The following is a 12,933-nucleotide window of genomic DNA, read 5'->3' as shown; positions in this document are numbered from 1 at the left end:
AGCGCCTGGTACAATGCAGAGGATTGTTTTAGCACATAAAAGTTTATTTGGAATGTCAGAGGTATATATTATTCAAAAAATATTGTATTGCCAAATTTATTTTTTATTTGCTGGAGGAAATTAAGGAGAATTTACGTAGCAGTTGTTTTTCTCTGGTGGTTCTTTTTACTGTGGATTTGTTAGCTGGGATTTCACCCCCAAATTTTCCGCTGCGATGTCCGTGGTGCTGAACTCAAGATAAACTCTGCTTATTTGCGACCCTGAATTAATTTGCGCTGCTTTTAGTTGGTCATAATTGAAATCAACTGTTAAAGGTGACATAGAATGGTTGAACGGAGTATTTATCCTTGTTTTGTGATGTGATATCTAGACAAATTTTTTTTGTTTGGGTCTGTTATGCCTTAGAAGCTTCCTAAAAACCTCTCTCAGATAGCTCTATTAGGGTGGGGGATTTCAAACAAGTGGTTTTGCACCTATTTGGCTCCCCCTACTGGCATAACTTGCAATCTCATTACTGATTGGCTGACTTTGCTGCCACTCAAAAAATGTAGCCAATTATTTTAAAGTGGATGGGCAGTTAGATGCCTGTGATGTCATAAGCATCAGTTTTTCAGATTGGGCTGTTTTCTGGCTGACATTTCTAAAAGAGAAATTTCTATGAGACTGAGATGTTTAGCATGTTTAGTACTTTTTGTATGTTTGTGAATGTGGGTAGACTACCATTATTCAACAAAGACAAGGTAAAAATGGTTTTTCATTCTCTTTCCCCTTTAATTTGCACCTTTTTAGTAAATAACCCGCACATACCCCCATCTGCGCTTTTTTGGAATTGCGCTCTTGCGCTAATTTGCACCGTTTAGTAAATCTGGCCCCAAGTAAAAAACACTTTTGTGAAGCCAAAGAAACTCAACATTTATGAGGAAGATTTCTAGACCTCCTCTGACATCCACTACTTCAACCTTAGCACAACGAGAATAAGCTTTACAGTTTTATCCGATTCTTTTCCAGAAAAGATATGTGGGTAGTCTCCAGAAAACCATCTGCTTCTTAAATAGCATCAGCTTTTATCGCATCTCCAAAAGTTAATGTTTGGCGACAGGTTTTCCATTGTGGATATTCCTACCGGAGGAGCTCCCATTTCTGTAAATTATTTAAAAAATCTTGCTAAAATCGAAAGAAATGGAAAGATAATGTCAATAAACATCGGAAAACTGTCTTTCTTTACACATGTAGGGATTTGGGATATATTTAGGTCACCAGTATTCTGCCAGATTCACCTCATATTCAAGTCTGAGATTGAAAGCGAGAGAGAGATCCAGAATCAACAGAAAGACAGGAATTAAATTTCCATTTGACTGTCCAGTTTAGTTTGTTAAAAAGTGGAATGACAAAACAGGAATGTAATTCCAGGAAATCCATTACTTAATATTATAATATTTTAACATATATCTTCAGAAAAGTTATACAGACTTCTCTTGTGTTTCTTTTATAATGTTTGTTGTCATTGTTTAAGCCATAAATATATCCCAAATCAACTTATTTTAACATATGGGAAATAGCAAATTCTCCCAAATGCAACTTTCTGTGTTTCATGGAAAAAGGAAAGCCATATTCATAAATACTGGTCTCCTTAATTCTCATTTTGTTTTCAGTAACTCGGTTTCTCAGGTGGCTTTCCATTTGGCTCACTCCAACTCAAATCCAGTCATCAAAATTCAGCGCAGCGCTCCTCCGTGACTGAATTCTCCAGTGCTGATCAAACTTTTCGTGCGTGACAAAGCACCTAATCTGACCTCAGCCCCTGCGAGTATTACGAAAATTGCTTTAAATGAAGCATGTCTGTTTACTTGCGCTTGTTTACCAGAGCTACCGGGCGATGTCGTGCTGTTGACTTTCTCTGGCTGCTTATCCCGTAGGCCTGTTAGTGGGAACAGAATTTTAAACTGGGCAGCGTCTCTGGTGCAGATGGAAGAGTCTTAGCATAGACTTATGGGGAAAGGCTGGGAAGAGAGTTTAAAATGAAATATGGATACATATGAGCGATTCGTTTTTCATACATTAGTTGTCTATGAAATTTTTATAATGCTAGTTAGAGCCTTAACATGGCAGGTTGGAGGTGTGCACTGGCCAGTTCTTAATCCAGTTTCTCAAAAGTCATTTTACTGTCAATTGCTATTATGTTACAGAGGACGGCGGCTGAAATATCGCTTGTACTCTTGTGAAATTGGTTGCCTGGTCACAAAATATTGTTAAACCAGGAAAATGCTGGGCGGTACTTTCTATAACAAGGATCACTATAGCTATAACTTGAATCCAAAATCAAGTTCCTGTGGCCATTTATTTTGTTCAAAAGTGTTTTTTTCATCTCCACTTTTATCTCAATCCCTGCCGTTCTCTGCATTGTTGTAAAATTTGATTAACCTGCTACTATTTGGTTCTCCCATTTCCAACAGGAAGTTGGCTGTGACAGACAGCTGGGAAGCAACGCAAAAGAGGATAATTGTGGTGTGTGCGCTGGAAACGGCTCCACCTGCCGCCTGGTCCGGGGTCAGGCGCTGCCTCACCTGTCACCTGAAGAACGTAGGTACACGCGTACATACGTACATTACGGCTTATTTGCGGTACATTGTTGGTTTCATCTTTTTAGGCAGGAATGCTCAACTACCCAAAATCAGTGCTAAGATGTGCTATGTTAAAACCTTTGTCGCTGTGTGTCGCTCGTCTTAGCCTGGCTAACATCAGACGAGTCTCATAGAGAATAAGAGGTGGTCTGGGAACCACATGCTAATTTTCTCGTATTTGAGGCGTGGTTTATGAATGCCCAGAGCCGTTTATTGGGCGCTACGAATGTCTATCAAATGTGTCTGTACGTAGCTCATAGTCAATCGTTTCAATTATACCAGATGACGTAAGTATAGCGACATCAATTCAAACGTAAACGACTTTTATTGGTACCTGTGCACACAACTGAAAGCTATGCAACTAAACAGGTAGCTGTATATTGATATTGCAAAGCAACACAACTTAGTGGCACTGTGACAACCACATTAGGTAGGCTACAGGTATAATGACAATATGATATATATGGTAAGTGGTATTTATTAATAAGTTAAATGGACTTTGTCGACGACGATGCCTAGCAGGTTGGTACTATAAAAGTCAGTGACTATCATGTCATGCCATATCCAAACATCCTTCTTGGGATGAAATTGTTTAACGCCAAAAGTTGCTCTTTTTTAAAATAAACTTGAATTCAAAACTACTTAGAACATTATCTAAGGCTGCATCGAAAAAAGTAACTTCGCGTCTGCTGCCGTGTTGGATAAAAAAAAATGCTTTGGTGTGTGTTGCATAGACATCGTCATCGTCTTGCTGCCCCCTCCCCGTTTTGTGATTGGTTCCCTGGTCCATGGTTTCCATGCTAGACTTGCAGCGTGAATAAATTTTCGCTCAAGGCAGCATGGGGAAACCTAGGCTACGCCCGTCTATTTGTCTATTTCAATGAGGTTATTAGGAGACGTGCCTAATTCTGGTTGCCTAAATAACAACTATAAACAAACAAGTTACCATATTCTCAGTAAATGACGGATGACGTGAGCACTCACTCCTATTGTTAGTCATTCCCAAAGGCTGCTCATTATTTGCATAAAGTTGAACTTTTCTTAACTGTTTCCCCACCACCATTGATGAGTTATCTCGTCAATTAAGAGAAAACATTTGCATACAAAAAGTATTTCTGAATAATTTTTATGTAAATATGCAATACCGCGATTATCCACTAGATTTACCCAATTTATAAAAAAACTAAAGCCAAAACGTTATTTACTAATTTTAAACAAATTGTGTATGTTTTGATAATCGTTCTGAATCTGACATACAACAAAATTTCTTTACAAAAATGCAATTATTTCAGCTTTTTGCCTAAAAAAAATGTTTAAAGAAAAAATACCCATATTTAAGAGTTTATAAGCAGAGGAAAAAATAAAGATAGGATGAAATGTTTTTTTCCCGTTTTGTTTGTTTGTTTATTTGAAAACAGAGGGTATGTTTTTTCATTTGATATATTTATATGTTCATATATTTTTAAAGAAAATTTTCCTGGAAGGCATTTTATGAAACTTTTGTGAAAATCACAAAAAATGAGTTGAGTTAACTTTGTCATGTAGCTGGACACGCCTACTTCCTGTTGCCGTAAGTCGGCAAACTTCCATTGAAATAAATGAGATTGCGCTGCTCTGCCGCTGTTAGTCGCTAGTGTTGTAGTCAAGACCACCTAAACTGAGACCAAGTCATGACCAAGACCAAGATAGGCCGAGACCGAGAACAGACCAAGACTTTAAAGGGTCGAGACCAAGTCAAGACCAAGACCTTTCCTGGAAAGCATTTTATGAAACTTTTGTGAAAATCACAAAAAATGAGTTGAGTTAACTTTGTCATGTAGCTGGACACGCCTACTTCCTGTTGCCGCAAGTCGGCAAACTTCAATTGAAATAAATGAGATTGCGCTGCTCTGCCGCTGTTAGTCGCTAGTGTTGTAGTCAAGACCACCTAAACTGAGACCAAGTCATGACCAAGACCAAGATAGGCCGAGACCGAGACAAGACCAAGACTTTAAAGGGTCGAGACCAAGTCAAGACCAAGACAGGCCGAGACCAAGTCAAGACCAAGACCAGTGCAAGTCACTGCATTAAAACACTTATTATAAAATGTGGAATATGTATATGATTAGGCACTTCTTGTCTGTATGTGTGTGTGCGTGCGTGTGTGTGTGTCCCATCAGAGAAGTTGATAAAATAATCAAAGGCATTGCAGATATGTGGGAATTTATCTTTGTCTATAAGCAAATAAAAGTGAACTAACACTAAAGAGCTGAAATCAACTTAACCATTCTGAACTGTCTTTCCATGGCTTGCCATCCACTTAACACAATGCAGGTGTTTTTAGTAATACAATTAGAAAAATTGTCATTGGGAGAAACTTAAACAATGCTTAAACAATGCCAACATCATATGCCAAACCTGAGTAAACTGCATAAAATTAATGATAAACAATAAAAAATTTGTGATGTGCCATCAGTTGTGGTCTTGACCGGTCTTGAAATAAAATTCCGAGTCCTCTTTGTCTAAGACCGAGACGAGACCGAGTAAAAATGCGGTCGATTCTAAGACGAGACCAAGACCTTTAAAAAGTGGCCGGTCTCGAGAACTACAACACTATTAGTTGCTGACGGTGTGCACGCAGCATAATGGGGCATACACACCAAACGCGAATTCAACGTTTCGATTACGTACAAAGTCAATGTAAAGACGCGGATAGACGCGAGGGGGGTGATGCGAATGACTAATTGAGCAGTCACAAAAAAAACACACGCTATTCTCCTCAAACACGTCTTTTGTTAAATCCTGCAAGTAATCTAGAGCAAATAACGCAATGCTTTGTGTTTGGTGTGTACGCAGTATAAAATCATAGAGCTTTCATGAGGTCTCCAGATGGAAGTCTGATGATCGGATAGGTCATTCCCCAAAGGATTTTGGTCCCGCCTGGATGACAGTCAGCGGATCTGTTGTTATTAAAAAAGTGCTAACAAGTTTCTGGCTCTTAAAGTGAATTCTTTGTTTTTGCCCTGGCTCATTTCTGCACCTCTGAGAGACAGGAACACAGATGCATTATATTGTTTTATATGTGTGATTGTATTTATGATTTTAATTTTGTGTTTTGGTGGAACATTTATCCACACCGGACTTTTCTCCATTGTAATAAACACATTTAAAGTCACACTTGCACGGTTGGATTACTTTTTACTCAGAAGGCAATTACGTCCTGTGCGTTTTTTATTGGTTATTTTGAAACACAGCATTGTTCGAGTATTTCTTCTGTTTGTAATTGACTAGTCTCTGAAACTTGATTTCATTTAGTCATAAATTCCATCACTTTCGGAGCTTGTTTTCCAAAAGTATATATTTTGGGGCTTCTGAGTTGTTTGGCGCTGTTTCAAGGTCTTTATTTGTTGGATGAGGCTGGCATTGCTTAGCGTCGTGTAAGAACAAAATTTCCTTTGCTCTCATTCCTGCTTATGCACCAAGGAACATTAGGACTTTTTTATGGCCTGCCATATACTTCCTTTGCGGAAGCAGAATAATAATAATAATAAGAACACGAACGGATATGGGTAGCGGTCAACGAATACAATATATTTGTTCGCCATAAACAATGAGGATTTGAATAACTGTAACTATGAAGAATAAACCATTTCAGATATGGGCTACAAGAACCACATGAGTTACAGGAACACTATCTAAGCATGAAAACACTCAGTCTTTTCTTTGTAGTGGTTTTCTGTTTACCGAACTGGAAATTTGTGGGCTTTTTCCCCTCAGCAGTACACTGGGAAACCACAGATGTTTATTATAGAGGACAGACGAACACATTAAGCGTGTCAGAATTGTAGTGCGTGTGTTTGCAACTCACTTATTCTCAAGTGTACTGACTGTCTGAAGTATGTCCATGTACTTGCGTGTGTTTACAGGCACTTTAACGTTACATGCACTTTAACAAGAGACCAGTCATCGTACGAAATACAGTATTGTTCAAAATAATAGCAGTACAATGTGACTAACCAGAATAATCAAGGTTTTTAGTATATTTTTTTATTGCTACGTGGCAAACAAGTTACCAGTAGGTTCAGTAGATTCTCAGAAAACAAACAAGACCCAGCACCCACGACATGCACGCTCCCAAGGCCGTGCAACTGGGCAACTAGTTGAAAGGGGTGTGTTCAAAAAAATAGCAGTGTCTACCTTTGACTGTACAAACTCAAAACTATTTTGTACAAAATTTTTTTTTTCTGGGATTTAGCAATCCTGTGACTCACTAAACTAATATTTAGTTGTATGACCACAGTTTTTTAAAACTGCTTGACATCTGTGTGGCATGGAGTCAACCAACTTGTGGCACCTCTCAGCTGTTATTCCACTCCATGTTTCTTTAACAACATTCCACAATTTATTCACATTTCTTGGTTTTGCTTCAGAAACAGCATTTTTGATATCACCCCACAAGTTCTCAATTGGATTAAGGTCTGGAGATTGGGCTGGCCACTCCATAACATTAATTTTGTTGGTTTGGAACCAGGACTTTGCCCGTTTACTAGTGTGTTTTGTGTCATTGTCTTGTTGAAACAACCATTTCAAGGGCATGTCCTCTTCAGCATAGGGCAACATGACCCCTTCAAGTATTTTAACATATGCAAACTGATCCATGATCCCTGGTATGCGATAAATAGGCCCAACACCATAGTAGGAGAAACATGCCCATATCATGATGCTTGCACCTCCATGCTTCACTGTCTTCACTGTGTACTGTGGCTTGAATTCAGAGTTTGGGGGTCGTCTCACAAACTGCCTGTGGCCCTTGGACCCAAAAAGAACAATTTTACTCTCATCAGTCCACAAAATGTTCCTCCATTTCTCTTTAGGCCAGTTGATGTGTTCTTTGGCAAATTGTAACCTCTTCTGCACATGCCTTTTTTTTAACAGAGGGACTTTGCGGGGGATTCTTGAAAATAGATTAGCTTCACACAGACGTCTTCTAACTGTCACAGTACTTACAGGTAACTCCAGACTGTCTTTGATCATCCTGGAGGTGATCATTGGCTGAGCCTTTGCCATTCTGGTTGTTCTTCTATCCATTTTGATGGTTGTCTTCCGTTTTCTTCCACGTCTCTCTGGTTTTGCTCTCCATTTTAAGGCATTGGAGATCATTTTAGCTGAACAGCCTATCATTTTTTGCACCTCTTTATAGGTTTTCCCCTCTCCAATCAACTTTTTAATCAAAGTACGCTGTTCTTCTGAACAATGTCTTGAACGACCCATTTTCCTCAGCTTTCAAATGCATGTTCAACAAGTGTTGGCTTCATCCTTAAATAGGGGCCACCTGATTCACACCTGTTTCTTCACAAAATTGATGACCTCAGTGATTGAATGCCACACTGCTATTTTTTTGAACACACCCCTTTCAACTAATTCAACTAATTGCCCAATTGCACAGCCTTAAGAGCGTGCATATCATGAATGCTGGGTCTTGTTTGTTTTCTGAGAATCTACTGAACCTACTGGTAACTTGTTTGCCACGTAGCAATAAAAAAATATACTAAAAACCTTGATTATTCTGGTTAGTCACATTGTACTGCTATTATTTTGAACAATACTGTACTACAAAATTTCTCATAATTTCTCGTCATTTTGATTATTTGATCAGACGATGAATCAAGTAGGAGACTTAGGAGAAATCCTAATTTCCTCCGGTGCATTAGTCACGCTGGAAATGGAAAGTGTACGAATACATGACATTGTGGGTTGTACACTGCACATTTTGGTTGTCAGCCAGCCACTTTCCACTTTGTGTAGAGAATCGAGATCGTGTCATTTTTATATAATTGTATGACTACACCTACAATGATCCCAAAAGGAAGCGGTGCAATCACTAAAACGTGTCCTGATTTGTGTCTGTTCTTCTGCAGCCGTGAAGACTTTGTTTGAAGTGCCGACGGGAAGCAGAGGACTCCGAATTACAGCCAAAGGTCCAGATGTGATTGGTGAGATTATGCATATTAATCCTATGTTAAAATGGTTAAAGTGGTGAGTTCAAATCTAATCCTTATTTCGGAATGCCTGCTAAATGCCGAAAAGGAAATTAATCACGGATGATGTATTGGCTTTGTCTGAAAGTTCATGCGCATATTAAGCTTAGTCAAAGACTGAAAAGGAACCTATAATAATTAGTATTTATCAGGGCCGGTTCTTGCCAGCTATAGAAGTGGGCTGGCAGATATCCTGGTGGGCAATTTATTTATTTATATGTGTGTGTGTGTGCGTGCGTGTGTGTAGGATTAATTGTTTGTCAAAAGAAATTCAAAGAACAAATGCTCTGGTGCTTATTTTTAAGAAAGTTTAGGTGTGCGGTTTACAGAAAAAAATATATATATACACACACTCACCTAAAGGATTATTTGGAACACCTGTTCAATTTCTCATTAATGCAATTATCTAATCAACCAATTACATGACAGTTGCTTCAATGCATTTAGGGGTGTGATCCTGGTCAAGACAATCTCCTGAACTCCAAACTGTTAGAATAGGAAAGAAAGGTGATTTAAGCAATTTTAAGAGTGGCATGGTTGTTGGTGCTAGACGGGCCGGTCTGAGTATTTCACAATCTGCTAAGTTACTGGGATTTTCACGCACAACCATTTCTACAGTTTACAAAAAATGGTGTGAAAAGGAAAAAATATCCACTATGCTGCAGTCCTGTGGGCGAAAATGCCTTGTTGATGCTAGAGGTCAGAGGAGAATGAGCCGACTGATTCAAGCTGATAGAAAAGCAACTTTGACTGAAATAACCACTCGTTACAACCGAGGTATGCAGCAAAGCATTTGTGAAGCCACAACAGGCACAACCTTGAGGAGGATGGGCTACAACAGCAGAAGACCCCACCGGGTACCACTCATCTCCACTACATATAGGAAAAAGAGGCTTCATATGCACAAGCTCACCAAAATTGGACAGTTGAAAACTGGAAAAATGTTGCCTGGTTTGCATTTATTGCATAAAGATTTTTTTTTGCATTGTGATATTGCGTAGTTCACCAAAAATAAATGACTTACTGTTGATTTCTGTTAATGATAATGGCCAAATTTAAAGTTTGGGATGGTAAATGGCACTCAAAAAGATTTTCAAATGGGTCAGAACTTTATACACCACAGTGACAAAGTCAAACTTTATTTAACAAGGTCACCTCACTGTGGCATTACATATGGATTTCATATCTGTATCCTATTTGAACACCCCAAAAAAGAGATTTCCTATTACCTGAGCTGGACTGGCAGATGCTCAGAGGTTTTAGGGAACTCTGGGATAGAAACAGAAGAATGAAGTGTTCATGCAGGATAATTTGCGGTGGCACTGAGGCCGGCTCTACGGAGACGCGGCCAGAAATCTACCTTAGTTCCATAGTGTACTCAAATCCCAGTGAGTCGATCCACATCCGACAGACACACGTATGCACGCTCTCTTTGATTCCCACTCTCAATGCGCAGCGATATCTAATCCCTGTAACCTTTTTCGGCTTTGTTTTCATTATACCTTGCTGGTTGCGAACTAGATGCCTGTTAATAACTGAAGGGAATTTAGTAGTTAAGCAGGGCATAGGTTCCTTTCTTGGATGTTTCAGAAAAAGGGTTTGATTTCTTTAAGCAATAATGTCCGAATTACAGAAAATAACTAGGAGAAAATAACCGAGAGGAGGAAACTTATATCTGATGGTTTAGTTCATGAACTCGGGGAATAAAACGAAATATTATCTGATACCTCATAGATCTGTGTAATTACATTTCCTTTTAGACCAAGTCTCTGAAGGATTCATGCATTGAGATATTTTAGGCATGAATAGCTCTTTTGTAATACAGCAATAAGGCCGCATTGAAACTGCATGTTTGTAGTGACTCCATTTTTTATGTGGCATAGATCGCATATGTAAGTAGGATAAGGGCGCATAGATTCCGATATTTTCAGTTCGATTTACATGTGGAAATAAATCGGAATGAATCGGATTCATGCATTCGCGTCTGCAGCGGACAAACCGGAAATTCCCATGTCACGACGTGTTGTATGTAATTGAAAAATAGATGTTGGAAAATGATGTCAACTCACCGGCGATCACATGAGTCTTCTTAGCACCGCAACGGAGGATGATAGCTTCGTATAGACAGTTTCATCGGACGCACGTGCGCTGACGCGATTCACGTCTGGATCCGAACTTTACTTCCGGTTTCGTTTTTTTTTAAGGGTCTGACTAGTTGCTAAACTGATCTCTAGAACAAATGCCTCATCGAAAATAACAAATGTTTTGGTTTCCTATGTAATCTATGTGTTATTTTGCTTGTTATATAAATAAACTATGTTTAAATAACTTTGTTGTTATTTATTCTTAGCGGAGTTTATCGGAAGTTGCGTGCGGACCACGACAGCAGCTTGTTTATGTTGTTACTGCTGAAACCGTCTATAGGGATATTTACATTTCGCATCTTTAGCGGACGCAAATACGTTATTTTGAATGTAGATGCGTGGCGAGCGTGCTCAAATAGAGAACAGTGCCGTAGCTACAACGCCACCGCATTAAACTATTCAGAATGCACATCGGGAAGCGCGTTGGAAAGGAGGAAAGTGGCGTGGTCGTGGTTTTAAACACGAAATGTGAACCACCCCTTACTGGAGTAATGTTGAACTTTCATGTGTTGTTACAGTTGTAAAGCGGTATAATCTTGTATTTAAATGTTGTGTAATCATTTTGTCTGTGTCCATTGCATATTGTGACATTTTACTTGCTGTTCCGGGTCAGTGTGTCTACCTTGAATTGTTTCGTCAAGTGTTTAGTGTTAATCCAGATAACGGATACGAGTCGCTTTTAACTCTTTCCTCGCCATTGACTAGTTACCTCGTCAATTAAGAGAAAACACTTCCCTGTTTTCACGTCAATCCATATTACTGATATTATCTATTAGGTGGCGCTCTTACCCAACTTATAAAACACTAACGCCCCATTCAGACAGCCAGCAATGTTACCGCTGTGTGTCGCCCGTCTCTTTTAATGAGGCGTTTCTAAATCTGCTTGTCATAAACAAATGAGTACCAACCAGTCCAGTTACTGACGAGAGAAGGATGACGAGAACTCCACTGCTTCGTTCTAATTGGTAGTCGCTCCCGAAATTAGCTCAACATTTGCATGAAGTTTAACTTTCTCGCGTTGCTGGACACGCCCAGGCCCGGAGTGGGTAATCGGGATAACCGTGAGAATTCCCGATGGGCCGGTCGAGTTTTTTTTTTTTTACATTTGTCACGTTAGTGAGTCTATCTTCTCTTAAATGACACTTCACACGTTTCGCATTGACAGCGCGCAGCCTCTGCATGGGTTGTACCATGTGAATGAGTTTTCCCCTCCCCTCCCATAGAGTTGGTTCGGTCCATAGCACGTCTTTTCCAAAACTTTTCTCCGGTAGGCTGGGCCGGCTCTACCGTAACAAAACGCGTCTGAGAGGAGGAGGGCGTAAAACAACAGGTTGAAAAAAAGCCATTGGAGGAGGATGCTGCCAAATGTGCCAAACTTACAGATTTATTTTCAAGAGGACAAACAAAAGTGACAACAGGTAACTTAAAGAGAAATAAGCCTAGTAATGGTTAGCATTAGCAACGTAATTATTCGGCGAATACCGTTTTCAAACTATTTACAAGCCAACATTTTTTTAGTTAAAATATTAGTCTTTTGTGTATACATGCGATTCATAGACTTTGCAAATATTATGCAAGCAGCTTCTGAGCAGCAGATGAGCCAGTTCCCCGCTGAAAACGAGGAGGCAATGTGTAAACAATATGAATTAAAGTTATTTAACCCTCAGGTTGTGTTCAGAACCCTATAACACCTTTTGTGTTCCCAGTCAAAAATGACCAGCCTAAAAAAGCTTATAAATCACTTTTTATGCTATATATTTACCCAATATTGCATTCAATATTTTTTTGTCAAACTGTTTTCTTTTTTAATTAGGACTGGGTTTTATATTTCTATTTGCACCTGATTAATCATAAGCCTCATAGTATTAGCAATGCTAATAATTTATCAACCTTTCCTTGTGGAATAGACTCTAAACAGGGCTGGGTTAACTTATTTTTGACCCATAATGGGTAAATATTGGACAGAACACGCTGCTGGGTTAAAATTGACCCAATGCTGGGTTGTTTTAACCCAACTGTTGGGTTATTATAATCCATGGTTGCATAACAACAACCCAACATTGGATTATTTTTAACCCAGCCTTTTTTAGAATTTAGAGGAATATTTTTGTTAACTTCTCATCTTAAGTGAAATATTATTTAACTTTTACC

The 12,933-nt window shown here is 39.0% G+C and overlaps 1 protein-coding gene across 1 annotated transcript in view; it reads left to right on the top strand.

The window, feature by feature from the left end:
* adamtsl3 (ADAMTS-like 3) overlaps positions 1-12,933 on the top strand; it is a 246,130-nt gene that overhangs the window by 127,273 nt on the left and 105,924 nt on the right. Inside the window, exons 7-8 of the mRNA XM_073859643.1 lie at positions 2,454-2,580; positions 8,519-8,593. Of these exons, the coding sequence (XP_073715744.1) occupies positions 2,454-2,580; positions 8,519-8,593 (202 nt within the window). The remainder of the gene's footprint in view (positions 1-2,453; positions 2,581-8,518; positions 8,594-12,933) is intronic.

This window comes from Misgurnus anguillicaudatus, chromosome 21, assembly GCF_027580225.2.
Source record: "Misgurnus anguillicaudatus chromosome 21, ASM2758022v2, whole genome shotgun sequence".
Classification (NCBI taxonomy): Eukaryota; Metazoa; Chordata; class Actinopteri; order Cypriniformes; family Cobitidae; genus Misgurnus; species Misgurnus anguillicaudatus.
This window is presented reverse-complemented; position numbering and strand designations above follow the sequence as displayed.